A 20,468-nucleotide genomic window follows, 5' to 3' on the forward strand; every position below is an offset into this window, starting at 1 on the left:
ATCCTAAATAAGTGTTGGGGAGATAAAAGGGTCTTAGGTTACATGAACCTTGTGATAAACCATGTCTAGGTTCATAGTTTTAAACTTGGGGGTTAAATGCCTTAAATTAAAGACACTTCTTTAATTCATGGCTCTTTAGGTACTCTTCCCACACTATAAAAACGTGGTATTTGTATCCATTTGAAATCAATCAAGTTTTGAATACAATTTGTGAGTTTTTAACTCTTTTTTCGTTCTTTGTGAACTTTAGAACTTATCAGGTTTTCATAGCTTGTGGCGTTCAAACTTATCAATCAATTTGGTGGGTTGATTGTGGCGTTTTATACCAAGGTTCTTGTCTCTTTATAGACAACGGGTCGCGGTTTCCACCTTTGTTTTACAATTCTGTAACCAAAAGAACGATCGGGCAAAACGTGTTCAAACCTCAATTTTGGGTGAGATCACATCATTTGGTATCAGAGCCAGTTCTTTGTGTTGCATATCTATTTTGTTTTCTTCCTTGATTACTTGAGTTCTAAGACGCATATTGGTAGCGGGTCTTGTCACAAGTTGTCAAGGTTCTTACTAGCGACTTTTGAATTTCTAAGTTGTCAAACTTCTATATTCTACATTTCTTTTGTTTCCTTTATGTTTTCATTTGGCTATTAGTTTCCTCAAAAAAAAATCAAAGGAAAAAAAAAAACAAAAACAAAAACATAAAGAAGCAAAAAAAAAAAGAAAAAAAAAAAGCAAAAAAAAATATTTACAAAAAAAAAAAGATTTACAAAGAAAAAAAAAAGAGAGAGAAAAAAGAAACAAAAAAAAAGGAAAAAAAAAGAAAGAAACAAGAGGAGGAACAAGTAAAGCCTTTTTTTTTTCTATAAAGTCAATTTGAATTGCAAGTGTAGTCTTTTTTTTCAAAAAAAAAAAAAATAATAACCCATTGTTTGCTTCATCATTAGCAAAGCCAAGTTTGTTTGGCTTTCTTTTGTGTATTGAGGTTACTTTAATTTGGATTCAGTTTCTTTTGATTTGTTTGGTAAGTTTGAATTCCTCAAGGCCACAAGTTCAAATTTGATAATTGCTTCTTTAGTTTGTTTAGAACTTTAAGAGTTAAAAGGGAGTGGTAAAAGGCTGTGTGGTGAGACTAAAAGAGGGTAAAAGCCATTCGAGGGATACACGAGGGTTGAGTGAACTATTTTTGAGAGAAACACGTGAGTGAGTGTTGGGAGGAAGTAAATTATTATTATTATTATTATTATTTTTTATTTTTTTGGCAGAAATATAAGATGGGTGATCAAAACCCCCCACCAAACCTTCAAGTTCAAGCTATGATGGATGAAATGCGACGTTTGATGACAAATGAATTTAACCAAGTACATGAAAGAATGGACCGAATGGAGGCACAAGTACAAAGAACTCGATCTCGAGCATCATCACAGGTTTCTAACGGGGAAGAGGAGGATGATGGTTGGGAACCTGAAAGGCGACCAAATAGAAGGAGGTCACGAAGAGATGACAATTTAAGTTCTATTAAAATGAAAGTTCCTTCTTTCAAAGGCAAGTCAGACCCGGACGCGTACATTGAATGGGAGACAAAAATGGAGTTCATATTTGATTGTCATGAATATTCCAACCGTAAGAAGGTAAAACTAGCCGTAGTTGAGTTTTCTGATTATGCACTAACATGGTGGGATCAACTTCTAATCACTAGACGGAGAAATGGAGAAAGGCCTATTGAGACATGGGATGAAATGAAGAGTGTCATGCGAAGACGGTTTGTGCCAAGTCATTACTTTCGTGATCTCCACAATAAACTTCAAAGCTTAAAACAAGGCAGCAAGTGTGTTGATGATTACTTCAAAGAAATGGAGGTTATGATGGTTCGTGCCAATATTGAGGAGGATCCTGAGGCAACCATGGCCAGATTCTTAAATGGCTTAAATCTTGAAATTCGTGATCGCGTTGAGATGCAACATTATGTTGAAATTGAAGACATGGTCCATATGGCTGTTAAAATTGAGAAACAATTAAAAAGAGGTGGCGGGTCTCGAAATAACACTTGGAAGGCTAGTACTTCAAAAAAATCAGAAAATACACATACTTCTTCTTCTAATTCCAAATCTGATCCTAAAACAACAAACTCTTCAAAAGGAAAAACTGATTCTTCTACTTTTAGGAATCGTGACATAAAGTGTTTCAAGTGTCAAGGAAGGGGTCATATTGCAAGTCAATGTCCAAATAAGCTTACCATGGTGGTTAGAGAAAATGGCGAGATCGAAACGGATGAATCAGATTCTATAGTTTCAACGGAAGATTGTAGTTATGATGAAGAGGTGGCTGTTCAAGGTGATTTGTTGGTTGCAAGACGAGCTCTAAACATTCAATCCAAGGAGGGAGACGATGCCCAAAGGGAGAATATATTTCATACTCGTTGCTATGTTCAAGGCAAGGTATGTAGTGTTATAATTGATGGTGGGAGTTGTACTAACGTTGCAAGTACTTCCATGGTTGAAAAGTTAGGTATACCCACGATGAAGCATCAAAAACCATACAAACTTCAATGGCTCAATGATAGTGGTGAGGTGCGAGTTACAAAACAGGTGATGGTTTCATTTCGGATTGGAAGATATGAAGACGAGGTGTTGTGTGATGTTGTTCCTATGCAAGCCACTCACTTGCTGCTAGGTAGACCATGGCAATATGATAGACACGTAAGTCACGACGGTTTCACTAACAAATACACTTTTGTTTACAAAACAAAACCGGTAACTCTTGTACCAATGTCACCAATTCAAGTTTACCAAGATCAAGTAAAACTTCAACAAGATGCGAAAAAAGAGAACGAAGGAAAAAAAGAGAGTGAGAAAAAAAAAGATGATGAACAAAAAAAAATGAGTGAGAAAACAGAAGAAAATGAACAAAAAAAAGAAAGTGAACAAAAAAAAGAGAGTGAAAAAAACAAAGAAAACATGAAAAAAAGAGGGAAAGAAAAAAAGGAAAATAAATATATTGCACTGGCAAAAAAAAGTGAGATAAAAGAAGCTTTTAAATCAGAAATGCATATTGTGCTTCTTTTGTTCAAAGAAGCTCCAATAGCCACTAACACTTCGGCCGGAACTCTTCCGAGCGATGTTACCTCTCTCTTGCAGGAATTTGGAGACTTGTTTGCTGAGGATGTTCCAAATGGATTGCCACCAATTCGTGGGATTGAACACCAAATTGACTTTATGCCTGGGGCGTCTATTCCCAACAAACCAGCCTATAGAACAAGCCCTGAAGAAACCAAGGAGCTACAAAGGCAAGTTGAAGAGTTACTTGCAAAGGGATTGGTTCAAGAAAGTATGAGCCCTTGTGCCGTTCCAGTCTTGTTGGTGCCAAAGAAGGATGGTTCTTGGAGGATGTGCGTAGATTGCCGTGCCATCAACAATATTACGGTAAAGTATCGTCATCCCATTCCCCGACTCGATGATATGCTTGATGAGTTGAATGGAGCAAAACTTTTTTCCAAAATTGATTTAAAAAGCGGGTATCACCAAATTCGCATGAAAGAAGGTGATGAGTGGAAAACAGCTTTTAAAACAAAACATGGTTTATATGAATGGTTAGTAATGCCTTTTGGCCTAACTAATGCTCCTAGTACCTTCATGAGATTAATGAACCATGTTTTGCGTGAATATATTAGCAAATTTGTGGTTGTTTACTTCGATGATATTTTGATTTATTCAAAGTGTCCAAAAGATCACCTTGAGCATCTGACATGTGTTTTGAGTGTGCTTAGGAAAGAAAGGCTATATGCTAACTTGAAGAAGTGTACCTTTTGTACTGACCAAGTTGTTTTCCTTGGGTATGTGGTGAGCTCCCAAGGAGTGGCTGTTGATGAAGAAAAGGTAAAAGCCATCCAAGGTTGGCCAACTCCAAAGACTATAAGTGAAGTTCGAAGTTTTCATGGCCTGGCAAGTTTTTATCGCCGGTTTGTCAAACATTTTAGCACTTTAGCATCACCACTTACAGAAATCATCAAAAAGAATGTTGGGTTTAAATGGGGCAAAGAACAAGAGCATGCTTTTCAACAACTCAAGTTTCACTTAACTCATGCTCCTTTGTTGTCTTTGCCTAATTTTGACAAAACATTTGAAATTGAATGTGATGCATCAGGAATTGGAATTGGTGCTGTTTTGATGCAAGAGGGTAAACCTTTGGCATATTTCAGTGAAAAATTAAGTGGGGCAACTTTAAATTACCCAACTTATGACAAAGAGCTTTATTCTTTGGTCCGAGCATTGAAAACATGGCAACATTATCTGTGGGCTAAAGAATTTGTAATTCATTCAGATCATGAGTCCTTAAAGTTTCTAAAAGGACAACACAAATTAAACAAAAGACATGCTAGGTGGATGGAGTTCATTGAGACATTTCCTTATGTCATCCGATACAAGAAAGGTAAGGAAAATGTTGTGGCTGATGCTTTGTCACGTAGACACTCTCTACTTTCTTCTCTAGATTTCAAAATTCTAGGATTTGAACAAATCAAGGAATTATACCACAATGACGTTGATTTTGGTCAGATTTACCAAGCTTGTGAACAATGCTCTTTTGAAAAGTTTTTCTTACATAATGGTTTTTTGTTCAAAGAATCAAGACTTTGCATTCCTAAATCTTCCTTGCGTGAGCTTTTGGTTAGAGAAGCACATAGTGGAGGCCTTATGGGACATTTTGGGATCGCAAAAACATTATCTACTTTGCAGGAACATTTCTTTTGGCCAAAAATGAAGGTGGATGTTGGAAGAATTTGCAATAATTGTATTGTGTGCAAGCAAGCCAAATCCAAGGTTCAACATCATGGTTTATATACTCCACTTCCAATACCATGTGAACCATGGGTTGATATTTCAATGGACTTCGTGTTGGGTCTACCAAGATCCAAAAGTGGAAAGGACTCTATTTTTGTGATTGTTGATAGGTTTTCTAAAATGGCTCATTTTATTGCATGCAATAAAACTAATGATGCATCTCACATTGCTGATTTGTTTTTTAGAGAAATTGTCAGGTTGCATGGAATGCCAAAAACCATTGTCTCAGATCGGGATTCTAAGTTTTTGAGTTATTTTTGGAAAACTTTGTGGGCAAAATTAGGGACAAAACTCTTGTTTTCAACAACTTGCCACCCACAAACGGATGGTCAAACAGAAGTGGTGAATAGGACCTTGTCCACCTTGTTGAGGGCTTTAATAAAGAAGAACATCAAAACATGGGAGGACTGTTTGCCACATGTTGAGTTTGCATACAATCGTGCCACTCATTCTGCTACAAAAATGTCACCATTTGAAATTGTATACGGTTTTAATCCTTTGACTCCTTTGGATTTATCACCTTTGCCTTTTTCTGAGCAGGTTAACTTAGATGGAAACAAAAAGGCTGAATTTGTGAAACAGATACATGAGAAAGCAAGACTAAATATAGAAAGAAGAACGGAGCAATATTCAAAACAAGCGAATAAAGGGCGACGCAAGATGATTTTTGAACCGGGTGATTGGGTTTGGTTACATATGAGAAAAGAACGATTTCCAGCCCAACGACGTTCAAAATTGCTTCCAAGAGGGGACGGTCCTTTCCAAGTTTTAGAGCGTATCAATGACAATGCATACAAATTGGACCTGCCGGGTGAGTATAATGTTAGTGCAACTTTCAATGTAACTGATCTAGCTCCTTTTGATGTAGGTTCTGATTTGAGGACAAATCCTTTTCAAGAGGAGGGGAATGATGCAAACCCACAGCTGTCAACAAAGGATCCAAATCAAATGCCAGATGGACCAGTTACGAGGGCACGAGCTAAAACATTCAAAGAGGCTTTAAATGGATTGGTTAGAGAAGTTTGTACTCAAGAAAGTGTATGGAGACCCATTGGACCCAATCAAAGTTGGATTACCATAATTCAAGTCCAAGAGTGATTTACAAGATACAATAAGAGCCTTTATAAGCCCATTTCGTGCCAATATTGAGGAGGATCCTGAGGAGGGGAATGATGCAAACCCACAGCTGTCAACAAAGGATCCAAATCAAATGCCAGATGGACCAGTTACGAGGGCACGAGCTAAAACATTCAAAGAGGCTTTAAATGGATTGGTTAGAGAAGTTTGTACTCAAGAAAGTGTATGGAGACCCATTGGACCCAATCAAAGTTGGATTACCATAATTCAAGTCCAAGAGTGATTTACAAGATACAATAAGAGCCTTTATAAGCCCATTTCGTTTTTTTTCTATATTTTTATGTAATTTTCGTTTTTATATATCCTAAATAAGTGTTGGGGAGATAAAAGGGTCTTAGGTTACATGAACCTTGTGATAAACCATGTCTAGGTTCATAGTTTTAAACTTGGGGGTTAAATGCCTTAAATTAAAGACACTTCTTTAATTCATGGCTCTTTAGGTACTCTTCCCACACTATAAAAACGTGGTATTTGTATCCATTTGAAATCAATCAAGTTTTGAATACAATTTGTGAGTTTTTAACTCTTTTTTCGTTCTTTGTGAACTTTAGAACTTATCAGGTTTTCATAGCTTGTGGCGTTCAAACTTATCAATCAATTTGGTGGGTTGATTGTGGCGTTTTATACCAAGGTTCTTGTCTCTTTATAGACAACGGGTCGCGGTTTCCACCTTTGTTTTACAATTCTGTAACCAAAAGAACGATCGGGCAAAACGTGTTCAAACCTCAATTTTGGGTGAGATCACATCAGTTCAGCCAGAGGGTTTTGTCAGTACCGAGTACCCCAATAGAGTGTAAACTCGAGAAATCCATTTATGGATTGAAACAGGCACCTCGCAGGTGGAATCTTTGCTTTGATGAGAAAGTCAAGGAATTTGGCTTTTCAAGGAGTGAAGATGAATCTTGCGTCTATATCAAGGCTAGTGGGAGCATAGTCAGTTTTTTGGTACTGTATGTGGATGACATACTACTCATAGGAAATGACATCCCAACCCTGCAGGAAGTAAAGTCCCGGCTTGGGAAGTGTTTCGTTATGAAGGACCTTGGTGAAGCTGCCTATATCCTAGGGATAAAGATTTTGAGAAACAAGAGTAAAAGGCTAATTGGACTTAGTCAAAGTACCTACTTGGACAAAGTGTTGAAAAGATTCAACATGCATAACTCCAAGAAAGGTGAGTTACCCATTCAGAGTAACGCCAGATTGAGTAAGACACAAAGCCCTAGTACTAAAGCTGAGATAGCATAAATGAGTCGACTTCCTTATGCTTCAGCTGTAGGATCGATCATGTATGCTATGACGTGTACTCGACCTGATGTAGCCTTTGCTTTGAGCATGGTTAGCAGGTATCAAGGGAACCCTGGCAAGGAACACTGGACTTCGGTAAAGAATATCCTCAAGTACCTGCGAAGGACTAAGGACTGGGTCCTTACCTTCGGTGGGAGTGATGACTTGAGAGCTGTAGGGTATAGTGATGCTAGCTTCCAGACTGATAGGGATAATTTCCGCTCACAGTCGGGCTGGGTCTTTACCTTAAACGGAGGAGCAATCACTTGGAAGAGTTCCAAGCAGGAGACAGTGGCTGATTCTACTTGTGAATCAGAGTATATAGCGGCAAGCGAGGCAGCAAAGGAGGCTATATGGCAAAAGAACTTCATCGGAGACCTTGGAGTTGTACCAGCTATAAAAGAGCCAATGGAGATTTTCTGTGACAACAATAGTGCGATTTCCTTAGCCAAGGAACCAAGAGATCATGGGAGATCCAGACACATTGACAGAAAATATCACTTCATCAGACATCAAATAGAAGAAGGGATCCTCATGGCGAAGAGGGTATCATCAGATGAGAACCCAGCAGATCCCCTCACGAAGGGACTGGGTAGGGTTAAGCATCTCCAGGATGCTCGGAGCATAGGGCTGAAGGATGATATAAGTTTTAGTAGTTAGATAAATTATGAAATTTGTAAAGTGTAATTGACATTTGATGATGAATAAAATGTGTTTTATTTATGAGTAAAGTGTTGCTATCTCTTGTCAATCGTTTACTATATTTCTTTTGCATGTTTTGACTTCCAGAATAATTATGTTTGGTATATCATATTATTCAAACCTCCACAGTCGGTCATATGTCGGAAGTAGGTATGAATCAAGACTGTCATGATTGGTTGCAGAGGTCTAAGGTGTTGGACATGGCTACAACAATCATGAGTGCTCATAAGTTCTGAGCATTGGACTCAACCTACGCTCACTGGAATCACTTCATGGAATTTTATCTCGAGTGATCGTGAGACGGTAATATCATATAAGTCTTCAAACCTAGAGATATGATTTGTTACTTACGAGTTGGTTATGTATTGATTGTACGAAAACGCATTGGTAACTTGATGCTATAAAACGTGCTTTTGTGTGTAATTTAATGAGTGGTAGAACAAACATATGAGTCGAAGTTTATCTGTTCCTTCTTGGATTAGAAGCTGATATCTGGGCCCCTCGATGATTTTGTTTTGACCTATGTACCGGGCCCGGTCAGAACTAAATTGATGTGTTAAGTTGAGTTCTATGTCAAACAAATCGGAAATCGGGAAACAAATGTTAGACAATAAGCAAGACAATGTTCCATGTATTTGTCCGGCTGATATCTAGAACAGAGGATTATATGATCACTTATCTAAATGGCGCGTTCTAGTTCAACAGAGTTTAAAGAGCTACGATTGCTGATCGGTTCCTGAAGTTATACTTGCAAATATAGTTACTAGACTTATCCAAGTGGGAGACTGTTGGATATAGTGTCTAAGTCCATAACTATATTTGGTATGTACTTGACCCGATCCGGCATGGTCCATTTGGGTTGCACTTCACCCGAACAATTTATGGATAATATTTGAGAATAGTACAAGTTATGATTTATTAATATATTATAAGTTCTAATATATTAATATAAGATCATATTATTTAATTAGTAGTGATCTATAATTAATCTAGGATTAATTTATAGATCAAAGACATTACTAATTAAATATGGGCTTCTATATTTATATAGTGAGGGCTAGTGCTTATTTGGAATGGGCTAGGCTTGCATGGGAAAAGTCCATGGATACTCCATGGAGCTTTAACCCATGGATCTCATGGAAATGAAGAGACATGGGTATTACGGTTTACATGGAAGTAACCCTAATCCATCACACTATATAAAGGAGGCTTTGGTTCTTGAAATCACACTAGTTGACACTTGTTGAGGTGAGGGCCGATTTCAAGATAGTAGTGACTATTCTCTCAAAGTTCCAAGTTTGTGGTGCTTTGTGATTTCCACTTGAGGCATCTACACTATTGGTGCTAGGCTCTAAAACTCCAAGCAATCAACTACAACTTCAAGGTAAGTATTTCTACTAGCTTTATTTGATTCATGTTCCCCATGCCATGCTAGTTAGGATATGAACCTTGGAAAAATAATTATTTGCATGTATCTTAGACAAACATAGATCCAAGGTTTAATAGGGTTGCATGTACACTTAGGAAGTGTTAGAATGCTCAAAACCCAACAGGTATATGTATATTGTAATTATTATGTATAAATTATATATGACAATCAGTGATACTGTCATAGGGGTTAGGGATAACCTTCGGGGTAAAATCGGGCACACATAAGTGAGGAGGTATCTTCTTGGAAAAGCTCCTAAATGGGTAGATGACGGGGATGAAGAAGGTGATATATCGATGGCGAGGAAAGTTTCTTTGGAGAAGGCTTTTCCTAGTAGAGAAGATTCCAATATCATGAAACGAGATGCTCATAGGATGCATCATTTAGTAGAGAATAGATTAGAGAATAAGGAAGAAATAAGAGCAGATCATCGAAGAATAGAGATCATTTCAACAGAGGAAGAAGAACAGAGATGATAAGAAATGTTAGAATTCAAGGAAGATGATGAAGATGCTCTTGATGAAAGAAGGAGATGAATTAGGGAAAAGTTGCTTCAGAGGGAAGAAGAGGTAGCTGCCATGATTCTTGAGGAAGAAGAGGAGGAACAAGAAAAAGAGGTGGTTTCATCTGAATATGAAACATATTCAAAAGAAGAGAAAATGGGTATGGCTATGGTGAAGCTAGTGTTTGATACCCAATCAGAATGCGACACCATTGTTGAACGCTAAAAAATTAAAGTAGAATAACAAGCAATTTAAGAGTTAATGAAGAAAAGAGCATAAAAAACAAAAGTTAAAACAAAACAGATAGTTCTTGAAACAATCCATAAAGACCTACAAATCCAGAAGAACCTTGAAGTAGTAGCCAACACTGCTGAGATAGAAGCAGACAATAAGTTAAACGAAACTGAAGAATATAAAGCACGGAAGCCTCGTGAGTATACAAGAATTAAAATAGATAGAGAAGATAGAGATGAAATATTAAGGAAAGGGAAAAGATTGAAAAAGTTAGGAATATGCCTGAGGAAAAGGGAAGAAAATGGGAGAGAAAGAATCTGAGACCTGCATCTGCTCCTAAACAAAAATAGAGATTCATTCAGAAATATTATCATAAAGGTGCTTTCTTCCAGGATGATCTTCATAACACTACTACACTGTTAGTGGTAATGGAATTTTCCACCGTGATTTTTGTGCTCCAATTGGTGAGGACAAGAAGCATAAAACTATTTTACCCAAATTTATGCAAGTCAAGCATTTTGGTCGAAGTGGAAGAACAAAATGGAATCATGTAACATCCCGTTTTTGGTACGTAATTAATTTGTTAAAATGTTCATTTTATAAGACCTACTTGACGAGTTGGTAGCCCTAACTCGTCGAGTAATTGGAAGCTTGATCGTGGGGTTTAAGTTGTCTACTCGACGAGTCGAAGCATGGACTCGGGGAGCAAGTCCATCAGGTGGAAACCCTAATCCTTAGGGTTTGCACCCTATTTAAGCAACATTATGGGTCTCCACCACAGCCCCCATCACCTCCCAACCCTACTCTCGAAACCCTAATCAATCTTGTGCATTCTTGAGCCATTTTTCTTGCATTTGTGTGGTTTGAAGCTAGGAGAAGGAAGGCAAAGAGCGAAGACATCAAAAGAGGGCAGAATATCTAGAGTTCTTGGAGAATCTTAGATTTGTTAATGGTATAAAGCTTATACCTTGGTTTCTATCCACTTACATATTCTTATAGACTTGTTATTTGCACCTTTTTGGCCCTTTCCAAGGTCATTCTGAGATTTGAACCTTAAGGGATGAAAAGGACTTCAGATCTGGACATTTCTAAGCTCTAGAAGCTCAAAGTTGCCACCTTTATTCAACTATGACTCCATGTCATGTTATAGGCCTTCATTCTGGCTTGGAATGACTGTTTTAGCTTCATAACATCATGCATGAATGTAAAGTTAGCAACTTTACGTGTAATGCTAGTATAAGGAGTACAGATCTATGAAATAAAGGCATTGGAATGCATTAGAATTGACTATATGGATATGTCACAAGGAGGACTTGACGAGTTGTTCCTGGACTCGACGAGTCGGGCCGTGAACCCTAACTCCTTTTCTGATTTTATGTGGAATCATTGAGTTGAGGAGGTGACTCAGTGGGCTGTCAGGACTAGGACTCGGAAATTGATGAACTAGATGAGTCTAAGGAGGGACTCGACGAGTTAGAGTTGATACGTCCCTTTTCTGATTACGCTAGGACTCGGCGAGTCAGTTCGTCCAGTCACGATAATGATTAACTTGGGAACTCGACGAGTCATATAATGACTCGGCGAGTCAATTCGTGAATTTTAGGATTCTGAGTTTTAGAACTCGGCGAGTTAGGTCAACTTGAAAGGTTGACTTTGACCAAGATGCTGACTTTGACCAGGGGTAAAATGGTCATTTTACCTGGTTGTAAGACTGTAGGGTGCAAATGGATATTCAAGAAGAAGACCGACATGGATGGTAATGTACACACTTATAAGGCACAACTGGTTGCAAAAGGTTATTCTCAAACTCCGGGAGTTGATTATGATGAAACCTTTTCACTAGTAGCCAAGATAAAGTCTATTAGGGTTCTGTTAGCCATTGCTGCATTTCATGACTATGAAATATGGCAAATGGATGTCAAAACCGCTTTCTTAATGGAAAGTTGGCTGAGGATGTTTACATGGTTCAGCCAGAGGGTTTTGTCAGTACCGAGTACCCCAATAGAGTGTAAACTCGAGAAATCCATTTATGGATTGAAACAGGCACCTCGCAGGTGGAATCTTTGCTTTGATGAGAAAGTCAAGGAATTTGGCTTTTCTAGGAGTGAAGATGAATCTTGCGTCTATATCAAGGCTAGTGGGAGCATAGTCAGTTTTTTGGTACTGTATGTGGATGACATACTACTCATAGGAAATGACATCCCAACCCTGCAGGAAGTAAAGTCCCGGCTTGAGAAGTGTTTTGTTATGAAGGACCTTGGTGAAGCTGCCTATATCCTAGGGATAAAGATTTTGAGAAAACGGAGTAAAAGGCTAATTGGACTTAGTTAAAGTACCTACTTGGACAAAGTGTTGAAAAGATTCAACATGCATAACTCCAAGAAAGGTGAGTTACCCATTCAGAGTAACGCCAGATTGAGTAAGACACAAAGCCCTAGTACTGAGGCTGAGATAGCAGAAATGAGTCGACTTCCTTATGCTTCAGCTGTAGGATCGATCATGTATGCTATGACGTGTACTCGACCTGATGTAGCCTTTGCTTTGAGCATGGTTAGCAAGTATCAGGGGAACCCTTGCAAGGAACACTGGACTGCGGTAAAGAATATCCTCAAGTACCTGCGAAGGACTAAGGACTGGGTCCTTACCTTCGGTGGGAGTGATGACTTGAGAGCTGTAGGGTATAGTGATGATAGCTTCCAGACTGATAGGGATAATTTCCGCTCACAGTTGGGTTGGGTCTTTACCTTAAACGGAGAAGCAATCACTTGGAAGAGTTCCAAGCAGGAGACATTGGCTGATTCTACTTGTGAATCAGAGTATATAGCGGCAAGCGAGGCAGCAAAGGAGGCTATATGGCAAAAGAACTTCATCGGAGACCTTGGAGTTGTACCAGCTATAAAAGAGCCAATGGAGATTTTCTGTGACAGCAATAGTGCAGTTGCCTTAGCCAATGAACCAAAAGATCATGGGAGATCCAGACACATTGACAGAAAATATCACTTCATCAGACATCGAATAGAAGAAGGGATCCTCATGGCGAAGAGGGTATCATCAGATGAGAACCCAGCAGATCCCCTCACGAAGGGACTGGGTAGGGTTAAGCATCTCCAGGATGCTCGGAGCATAGGGCTGAAGGATGATATAAGTTTTAGTAGTTAGATAAATTATGAAATTTGTAAAGTGTAATTGACATTTGATGATGAATAAAAGGTGTTTTATTTATGAGTAAAGTGTTGCTATCTCTTGTGAATCGTTTACTATATTTCTTTTGCATGTTTTGACTTCCAGAATAATTATGTTTGGTATATCATATTATTCAAACCTCCACAGTCGGTCATATGTCGGAAGTAGGTATGAATCAAGACTGTCATGATTGGTTGCAGAGGTCTAAGGTGTTGGACATGGCTACAACAATCATGAGTGCTCATAAGTTCTGAGCATTGGACTCAACCTACGCTCACTGGAATCGCTTCATGGAATTTTATCTCGAGTGATCGTGAGACGGTAATATCATATAAGTCTTCAAACCTAGAGATATGATTTGTTACTTACGAGTTGGTTATGCATTGATTGTACGAAAACGCATTGGTAACTCGATGTTATAAAACGTGCTTTTATGTGTAATTCAATGAGTGGTCGAACAAACATATGAGTTGAAGTTTATCTCTTCCTTCTTGGATTAGAAGCTGATATCTGGGCCCCTCGATGATTTTGTTTTGACCTATGTACCGGGCCTGGTCAGAACTAAATTGATGTGTTAAGTTGAGTTCTATGTCAAACAAATCGGAAATCGGGAAACAAATGTTGGACAATAAGAAGACAATGTTCCATGTATTTGTCCGGCTGATATCTAGAACAGAGGATTATATGATCACTTATCTAAATGGCGCGTTCTAGTTCAACAGAGTTTAAAGAGCTACGATTGCTGATCGGTTCCTGAAGTTATACTTGCAAATATAGTTACTAGACTTATCCAAGTGGGAGACTGTTGGATATAGTGTCTAAGTCCATAACTATATTTGGTATGTACTTGACCCGATCCGGCATGGTCCATTTGGGTTGCACTTCACCCGAACAATTTATGAATAGTATTTGAGAATAGTACAAGTTATGATTTATTAATATATTATAAGTTCTAATATATTAATATAAGATCATATTATTTAATTAGTAGTGATCTATAATTAATCTAGGATTAATTTAGAGATCAAAGATATTACTAATTAAATATGCGCTTCTATATTTATATAGTGAGGGCTAGTGCTTATTTGGAATGGGCTAGGCTTGCATGGGAAAAGTCCATGGATACTCCATGGAGCTTTAACCTATGGATCTCATGGAAATGAAGAGACATGGGTATTAGGGTTTACATGGAAGTAACCCTAATCCATCACACTATATAAAGGAGGCTTTGGTTCTTGAAATCACACTAGTTGACACTTGTTGAGGTGAGGGCCGATTTCAAGATAGTAGTGACTATTCTCTCAAAGTTCCAAGTTTGTGGTGATTTGTGATTTCCACTTGAGGCATCCACACTATTGGTGCTAGGCTCTAAAACTCCAAGCAATCAACTAAAACTTCAAGGTAAGTATTTCTACTAGCTTTATTTGATTCATGTTCCCCATGCCATGCTAGTTAGGATATGAACCTTGGAAAAATAATTATTTGCATGTATCTTAGACAAACATAGATCCAAGGTTTATTAGGGTTGCATGTACACTTAGGAAGTGTTAGAATGCTCAAAACCCAACAGGTATATGTATATTGTAATTATTATGTATAAATTATATATGACAATCAGTGATACTGTCATAGGGGTTAGGGATAACCTTCGGGGTAAAATCGGGCACACATAAGTGAGGAGGTATCTTCTTGGAAAAGCTCCTAAATGTTAGATGATGGGGATGAAGAAGGTGATATATCGATGGCGAGGAAAGTTTCTTTGGAGAAGGCTTTTCCTAGTAGAGAAGATTCCAATATCATGAAACGAGATGCTCATAGGATGCATCATTTAGTAGAGAATAGATTCAAGAATAAGGAAGAAATAAGAGCAGATCATCGCAGAATAGAGATCATTTCAACAGAGGAAGAAGAACAGAGATGATAAGAAATGTTAGAATTCAAGGAAGATGATGAAGATGCTCTTGATGAAAGAAGGAGATGAATTAGGGAAAAGTTGCTTCAGAGGGAAGAAGAGGTAGCTGCCATGATTCTTGAGGAAGAAGAGGAGGAACAAGAAAAAGAGGTGGTTTCATCTGAATATGAAACATATTCAAAAGAAGAGAAAATGGGTATGGCTATGGTGAAGCTAGTGTTTGATACCCAATCAGAATGCGACACCATTGTTGAACGCTAAAAAATTAAAGTAGAATAACAAGCAATTTAAGAGTTAATGAAGAAAAGAGCATAAAAAACAAAAGTTAAAACAAAACAGATAGTTCTTGAAACAATCCATAAAGACCTACAAATCCAGAAGAACCTTGAAGTAGTAGCCAACACTGCTGAGATAGAAGCAGACAATAAGTTAAACGAAACTGAAGAATATAAAGCACGGAAGCCTCGTGAGTATACAAGAATTAAAATAGATAGAGAAGATAGAGATGAAATATTAAGGAAAGGGAAAAGATTGAAAAAGTTAGGAATATGCCTGAGGAAAAGGGAAGAAAATGGGAGAGAAAGAATCTGAGACCTGCATCTGCTCCTAAACAAAAATAGAGATTCATTCAGAAATATTATCATAAAGGTGCTTTCTTCCAGGATGATCTTCATAACACTACTACACTGTTAGTGGTAATGGAATTTTCCACCGTGATTTTTGTGCTCCAATTGGTGAGGACAAGAAGCATAAAACTATTTTACCCAAATTTATGCAAGTCAAGCATTTTGGTCGAAGTGGAAGAACAAAATGGAATCATGTAACATCCCGTTTTTGGTACGTAATCAATTTGTTAAAATGTTCATTTTATAAGACCTACTTGACGAGTTGGTAGCCCTAACTCGTCGAGTAATTGGAAGCTTGATCGTGGGGTTTAAGTTGTCTACTCGACGAGTCGAAGCATGGACTCGGGGAGCAAGTCCATCAGGTGGAAACCCTAATCCTTAGGGTTTGCACCCTATTTAAGCAACATTATGGGTCTCCACCACAGCCCCCATCACCTCCCAACCCTACTCTCGAAACCCTAATCAATCTTGTGCATTCTTGAGCCATTTTTCTTGCATTTGTGTGGTTTGAAGCTAGGAGAAGGAAGGCAAAGAGCGAAGACATCAAAAGAGGGCAGAATATCTAGAGTTCTTGGAGAATCTTAGATTTGTTAATGGTATAAAGCTTATACCTTGGTTTCTATCCACTTACATATTCTTATAGACTTGTTATTTGCACCTTTTTGGCCCTTTCCAAGGTCATTCTGAGATTTGAACCTTAAGGGATGAAAAGGACTTCAGATCTGGACATTTCTAAGCTCTAGAAGCTCAAAGTTGCCACCTTTATTCAACTATGACTCCATGTCATGTTATAGGCCTTCATTCTGGCTTGGAATGACTGTTTTAGCTTCATAACATCATGCATGAATGTAAAGTTAGCAACTTTACGTGTAATGCTAGTATAAGGAGTACAGATCTATGAAATAAAGGCATTGGAATGCATTAGAATTGACTATATGGATATGTCACAAGGAGGACTTGATGAGTTGTTCCTGGACTCGACGAGTCGGGCCGTGAACCCTAACTCCTTTTCTGATTTTATGTGGAATCATTGAGTTGAGGAGGTGACTCAGTGGGCTGTTAGGACTAGGACTCGGAAATTGATGAACTCGACGAGTCTAAGGAGGGACTCGACGAGTTAGAGTCGATACGTCCCTTTTCTGATTACGCTAGGACTCGGCGAGTATGAGGACGACTCGACGAGTCAGTTCTTCCAGTCACGATAATGATTAACTTGGGAACTCGACGAGTCATATAATGACTCGGCGAGTCAATTCGTGAATTTTAGGATTCTGAGTTTTAGAACTCGGCGAGTTAATAGGCAGACTCGGTGAGTTAGGTCAACTTGAAAGGTTGACTTTGACCAAGATGCTGACTTTGACCAGGGGTAAAATGGTCATTTTACCCTAAGGAGGATTATCATATTTTGATTAAGTGATGTATGGAATTCATAGCCGGAGCATCACTGGAGCAGCAGATAGCGATTTTTCACCGCGTGTTTTCACAGACGGCTTTACGAGGCGAGTCTTCATCTAGTAGGAACGGGTCTAAGGCGCCAATGTCGGCCCGTTTATGTAGTAGTAGCATGATGGGGTAAGCCCAATGTCGGGGTTAGCCTAATGCAGTAGATGTGATTATTTTATGTGTTGATGTTTATGTGAAGTTCAGTTTACTCTGGACTTCGGTCTGATGCTGGGTGGGACTCGATGCATTGGGTGGGGCCCAAGTTATTCCGGACTTCGGTCTGATGCTGGGCGAGGCCCGATGCAGTGGGCATGGCCCACTTTGTGTTATATGTGTTATTGTATGGTATGTGGTAGTTTGGGGGAGCTCACTAACCTTCATGCTTACAATTTTCAGCTTTGCTTTTAGGTATTTCCACTAGCAAAGTGAAGGGCTCGGGATGATCGCATGGCACACTGGGAGTTTACTCTGATGTTTTGGTTATGAGATTTTGATTTGAGACAGATATTATGATGTTTTATGATACATGATTTATGTTTTTACTTATGAGTTTATATGGTTTATGATTTTAATAATGAATTGAAAACGAAATTTTTAGGTCATATTTTTGGGATGTTCCAAGCTGGTATCAAGCCTTGGTTTGAGGGATTTCGGCACACTTTCGGGTGTGTCTGAACTCAAACTAAGGAAGTTGTATAAAATTTTCAAAAGAAAAATCATTTTCACAAAAGAGAATTTTTTTTTTGAAAATAAAAGAGAACTTTGAAAAAGGAAAAGGGTGTCGTGCATGCATTTAGCCGAGCTCAAGTAAGTACTCCCAAATTACCCATACGAGTATATGCTACGTTATGATTATCAGCTTTATTAGAACAACATGCTAGATTAGGACTAAGGATCTAGGAGGGATGCCTTATGTGCCTGTTATATGTGTTTCAACCTTATGAGAATTGCATGTTGTTACAGATTTGTCAGTATGAAAGCCAGAGTAGTATGTGTTTGATTGTATGTACTCAGTGCTCGAATGTTGTTTGCTTTGTGCTTTTAGGAGTCTTAGTTATCTTTTACTAACTAGTAAACGAATATGTTATGTTACATATTGCGAGGATTAAATTATTTCAGAAGGTTACGTCTAGCTCTATTGCACAGCTCTTGTTTGAGTCCAACCGTTGTAGGGTAGGATCTCTCATTCGAACAATTATCTAGTCTTAGTGATATGTAATAGTATTCATGAGCTTGTTAGGGGAGGTAGCAGGGACTTCTTATGCAGCAGATAGCGGAAAGTGGCTCGGTGATTACCCTAGGGAAAGCCTAGGAAGAGTTTAGTATGAGATCACCAGTAGTATTAGAAGGAACTTGGTGGAGTCAAGGCAGTTCTTGAGGAAAGTACAAATAGATGTGGAAGGTATTATGGGCCCGTACTACTGAAAGCAGAGGATCCGTACTCGAATCAAGGAAGGTTATCATAAGACCAGGAAACTTGTAGTGTATGTGATCCCTTGAGTTATATTAGTATTTTGACGTTTGTCATTGTGTGTTTTCATAATGGTTGTTTTACGCCCTAGACCAGCAGCTGGCAGTTCAGGTGCCGGAGAGTGATTGGGTTCGGGCTTTGGAGACGAGCATCTAGATGAGGAGACCAGGGAGTTTCTCTCCTCAGAGATTACTTGCATTATACTAGACTAGACTCCAGTGATCTTTGGCACGGTTAAGGAAGGCATTATTGAGCTATTGGACGAAAGATTTAGTGCTTTCTGCACTGAGGTGGTAGCTATGATGGGGTCGTGCACACTGAACTTCAGGGAGTTCAGGGCTTGTGGAGCTCCCGGCTATCATGGGGCACGGGACCCCATTGCGAGTACTAGGAGGTTGGCGGATGTCGCCAACACGTTCCGCACTAGCAGATGTCCCGAGGGGGACAAGGTCTGATTAGCATCCAGTCTTCTGAAGGACAGGGCACGATATTTGTGGGAGGAGGTTGGACGATTCATTGGTGATGACTCAGTGTTGGATGCGATAACCTTGAGTGATTTCACGACCAGGTTTAGAGCTAAGTTAGCACCTATTATTGAGGTGCAATAGCTTGCTAGAGATTTTCAGGACCTCCAACAGACGACAAAGACTGTGGCGGAAAATACCGCCAAGTTTAGGGAGAGGGCCCTTCTGATTCCGCAGTATGTAGCAGACGAGGAGATGAAAAAGGCTCCATATCATGGGATGTTGCAGAGTGATATCCGCCAGTTTGTGAGCCACTCCAGCTACAGGACGCTAGAGGATATGATTGTGAAGGCTCGTGAGAGGGAGATTGATCTAGAGATGGAGAGGAAGAAGAAGCCAGAGGTGGTGTCTAGCGCAGCAGGTTCGGGAAAGAAGCCCAAGGTTTCTAATCATAAGTCTAGGGGACAGCAGAGCGACGGTCGATGTGGCAAGTGTGGCCGGTTTCACGATAGGGTGTGTAAGGCGGGGAGCTCCGAATGCTTCAAGTACAACTACTACCACTACCACCACCACCACAACATCTGATCTAATTTGCTTCCATTACAATCAGAGGGGATACAAGAAGTCCTAGTGTCCAAGTCGAGCACCAGTAGGACAGGTGATGGCACCCACTCCTACCACATTGAGAATTAGAGACGACCGTCAGTGTTGGGCTGAGGTACTAGTGGCGAAGAGCAGAGCCTTCCAGTTGATAGCAAAGGAGGCATGAGCGACTCCTGATGTGGTTACTGATATGTATTTTCTCCATCCTCTCTTTATTTATTTTGATTATTGCTCATGTTTATGTGATTGTTTTGTAACATCCCGAGTCTAGGTATACCTCGAGAACCTTATCTTTTGAGATATTGTCATTTTTTGGCCTTATTTATAAAAGAGTGAAAAACGAGTATGTAGGGCGTACCTGAGGGTACGCTTAGCATACTCGTCAGCGTGCATGAAACGCGGAGACCACCTAGTACGTTGGGCGTACCCGTGAGTACGCCGGGCATACTAGGCCCATAATGCAACCATAATTTGGGGTCAGTCCCCTGTATAAGGAAAATGATGGACTCATTTATGGTCACCATTTCTAGAGAGAAAACCCTAAGAGTACCTTAATCTCCATTCTATAGCTTAAGTGAGTGTGTGTGTGTGTGTGTTTAAGCTTTGAGAGAGTGTTTGTGTGGTTTTGAAGAGAGGAGTGTTGGA

At 39.2% G+C, this 20,468-nt stretch overlaps 1 protein-coding gene and 2 pseudogenes across 1 annotated transcript; all 3 read left to right on the forward strand.

Annotated features, from left to right (window-relative positions):
• Nucleotides 1–1,216: 1,216 nt before the first annotated feature.
• Nucleotides 1,217–5,942, forward strand: LOC128132673 (uncharacterized). Its single transcript, XM_052769491.1, has 3 exons — nt 1,217–3,651; nt 3,814–3,914; nt 4,332–5,942. Exons 1-3 carry the CDS (start codon nt 1,269–1,271, stop codon nt 5,928–5,930), a joined length of 4,083 nt encoding a protein of 1,360 aa, XP_052625451.1. The 5' UTR covers nt 1,217–1,268; the 3' UTR covers nt 5,931–5,942.
• A 3,603-nt stretch (nt 5,943–9,545) lies between these two features.
• LOC128132909 (uncharacterized) lies at nt 9,546–11,062 on the forward strand (annotated as a pseudogene).
• Nucleotides 11,063–14,911: 3,849 nt separating this feature from the next.
• LOC111907310 (uncharacterized) lies at nt 14,912–19,805 on the forward strand (annotated as a pseudogene).
• The last annotated feature ends 663 nt before the right edge of the window (nt 19,806–20,468 follow it).

Source organism: Lactuca sativa, chromosome 3, assembly GCF_002870075.4.
Source record: "Lactuca sativa cultivar Salinas chromosome 3, Lsat_Salinas_v11, whole genome shotgun sequence".
NCBI lineage: Eukaryota > Viridiplantae > Streptophyta > Magnoliopsida > Asterales > Asteraceae > Lactuca > Lactuca sativa.

Coding starts and splice junctions, on each gene's coding strand:
- LOC128132673 (XM_052769491.1), top strand. CDS start 1,269: ATGGGTGATCAAAACCCCCCACCAAACCTTCAAGTTCAAGCTATGATG. Junction 3,652..3,813: donor ATTAATGAACCATGTTTTGC/GTGAATATATTA, acceptor GTACTGACCAAG/TTGTTTTCCTTGGGTATGTG. Junction 3,915..4,331: donor CTCCAAAGACTATAAGTGAA/GTTCGAAGTTTT, acceptor GAGTCCTTAAAG/TTTCTAAAAGGACAACACAA.